We start from the raw sequence: 2,552 nt of genomic DNA, 5'->3' as shown, positions 1-2,552 counted from the left end.
CTCTGTCTCTGTCTCCGTGGCCATGCTGAGTTGTGCTTCTATTCTGTGGAGGTGGTATTTCCATTTAAGCATTTTTTCCCTTTTAAAGTATTTGTTTCCTTTTAAGTAAGTGTTTCTGTTGGTCGGTCTCCCATTGAAGTAGAATGAATTAGGTATAAATTCTGTCTACCTAGATTCCTCTTCGTTTATTGACATTTTTCTTAGCAAAAGTTCTTTTGGAAAGGTACATATATAGAAGGGCCAACAAAATGTCCTTTGCCCAATAGACCAGGCAGGACTTATTGTACCCCAGCTGGGAAGTCTAGGGAGTGATTCGGAGGGAGGCAGAACTGGGGTTCTTCCAGTCTTCACACAGAGAGGGTACATTCAAAGTGATTTAGAAGCCAGGTTCTGGTGGCTCAAGCCTATCTATAATCCTAGCTACTCAGGAGGCTGAGATCTGAGGATCACCGGTCACAGTTTGAAGCTAACCCTGGCAGGACAGTCCATGAGACTAGCTCTTTTTTTTTTCCCCTCCTCAAGGCTAGTGCTCTACCACTTTGAACCACAGCTCCATGTCCTACCTGGATTGGCTTTGAACCACCATTCTCAGATTTCAGTCTCCTGAGTAGCTAGGATTATAGGTGTGAGCCACCAGTGCCTGGCCTCCAGAAATGGAGCCATGACTCAAGTGGTATAGAACACGAGCTTTGAGCCAAAGCAGCTCAGGGATAGTGCCTGGACTCTGAGTTCATGCCCTAGGACTGGCACCAAAACAAACAAACAGAACAAAAATGTAAAAACCAAAATTATTTAGAGCCCTGGACCTCTGCATATAATTAGAGACATGCTTCAAGGGCATGCTTTCTGGGACCTCACCCAGGCTTTGGACACAGGAAACCCTTGAGATGGCCTAGGCTTGTATCTTAAAAAGCCACATAGGGTTCTAGTGTATGTGCAGCCATTGAGATCATAGTGAGTTCTATAATAAAATAATTTTCAGTATTTTCTGTCTTATTCTTTAAATACATATGGGAAAAATATACGCTTGGGAAAAATGGGAATGAAGCTCTCAGACATAATGTGTAGGCTGTGATTACTCAAAGTATTGGCTGAAGAGATGGGTACGAGGTCTGCACTTATGTGATTGCTTAACAAAGCAAGTAGCTTTTAGTTACTTCTAGATAAATGATTGGGCTTCAAAAGTAAATATCTGCCTCACCCCTTATCCTATCCCCCCCCACCCTGATCAGTTTCTGGGGCTTCAGTGTTCTTCTGACCTCACTTTGCTTTTCTTTGAAATAGAAGGTGAAATGGATGGTCAGTGTGCTAGCCCTTACTCTCACACCTGTCCGTGAGAGACGCAGGCTATCAGGTATTCTCAGACACATTGTCCGCTTCTGGATGCTGGCCTTTATTTTTCAGGGATGCTGTCATTTCTGTGATGTTGTAATTTTCCTTTTGAACACTGTCGTCTTTTTTATACCACCTCCACCCCCCCATAAGGCTCAGAATGCCCAGCAGCTCCATGAACGCATCCAGTCGTCAAGTATGGATGCCAAGCTGGAGGCCCTGAAGGACTTGGCCAGCCTGTCCCGGGATATCACGTTCGCCCAGGAATTCATCAACCTGGATGGCATCTCTCTCCTCACCCAGATGGTGGAGAGCGGCACTGAGTAAGTAGCCGGTGTCCACCTGGTGTCCACACAGGCAGGTACACTTGCATGTACACTGGTGTTTCTTGCACTCCTTACCCCGACGTTTCTCAGTTTTGAAGAACAGAGTCTTGCCTAGATCAAGATACCATCCCTGGAATAATTTTTGGAAAAAGAAAATGGGCCAGGCACCAATGGCTCATGTGTATAGGCATAGCCTAGCTACTTAGGCAGCTGAGATCTGAGCATCATGATTCAAAGTTCAACCAGGAAGAAAAGTCTCTGAGACTCTTATTTCCAGTAAACCACTAAACCCCGCCCCCCCCAAAATGGAGCTGTAAAAGTGATACAGTACTAGCCTTGAGCAAAAAGGCCCAGGAATAGTGCCCAGGCCCTGAGTTCAAACCCCAGGAAGAGCACACACATAAAAATAAGGCAAAATATACTTTAAAGAATAAAATGCATAGTATGGTTTAAACTTAAACACAGTAAGCATTTATAGAGTACCTAACTTTATAGTAAGGACTAGGAAGTGGTAAAATTGTCAAAGATAAGGGTCATACCTTGCAAACATGGATGGAGACTGTTTTATGGGCAGAACCCAGTTGGCCAGTGTTGAGGAACTGGAGGCAAAAGACTGAACACGTGGGCCTCCCCGGGACTTAGAGCCTGTGACAGTGGCTAGGGAGTGGGGGGAGCAAGTTCTTTTGTGCTCAAGGAAGGGACTGGCATTTGTGGTAGGGGAGCCCACCTTCTCATGACAGCTCTGGTTCTCTGGTGTGAGTGGGCAATAAGGAGGCAGGTGGGCCCGAGGATGCAGCTCTGGCTTGTGTGGGGGCCCTGGCCACTGAAGGCCGGGGTGGTATGGAGAGCATACAATCAGTAGGTGAGACTGCAGAAACAGTTAATGACTTTCTA

The 2,552-nt window shown here is 45.8% G+C and overlaps 1 protein-coding gene across 1 annotated transcript in view; it reads left to right on the top strand.

Moving 5' to 3' along the window:
- The window catches only part of Elmo1 (engulfment and cell motility 1), a 418,449-nt gene that overhangs the window by 106,434 nt on the left and 309,463 nt on the right, over positions 1-2,552 (top strand). The window contains 1 exon segment of the mRNA XM_013036055.1: positions 1,486-1,655. Within this exon segment, the coding sequence (XP_012891509.1) occupies positions 1,486-1,655 (170 nt within the window).

The sequence above is a fragment of the Dipodomys ordii genome, unplaced genomic scaffold (genome assembly GCF_000151885.1).
Source record: "Dipodomys ordii isolate 6190 unplaced genomic scaffold, Dord_2.0 Scaffold245, whole genome shotgun sequence".
Taxonomy (NCBI): Eukaryota; Metazoa; Chordata; class Mammalia; order Rodentia; family Heteromyidae; genus Dipodomys; species Dipodomys ordii.
Note: the sequence above shows the minus strand (reverse complement) of the source record. Positions and strands in the feature narration are given on the sequence as shown.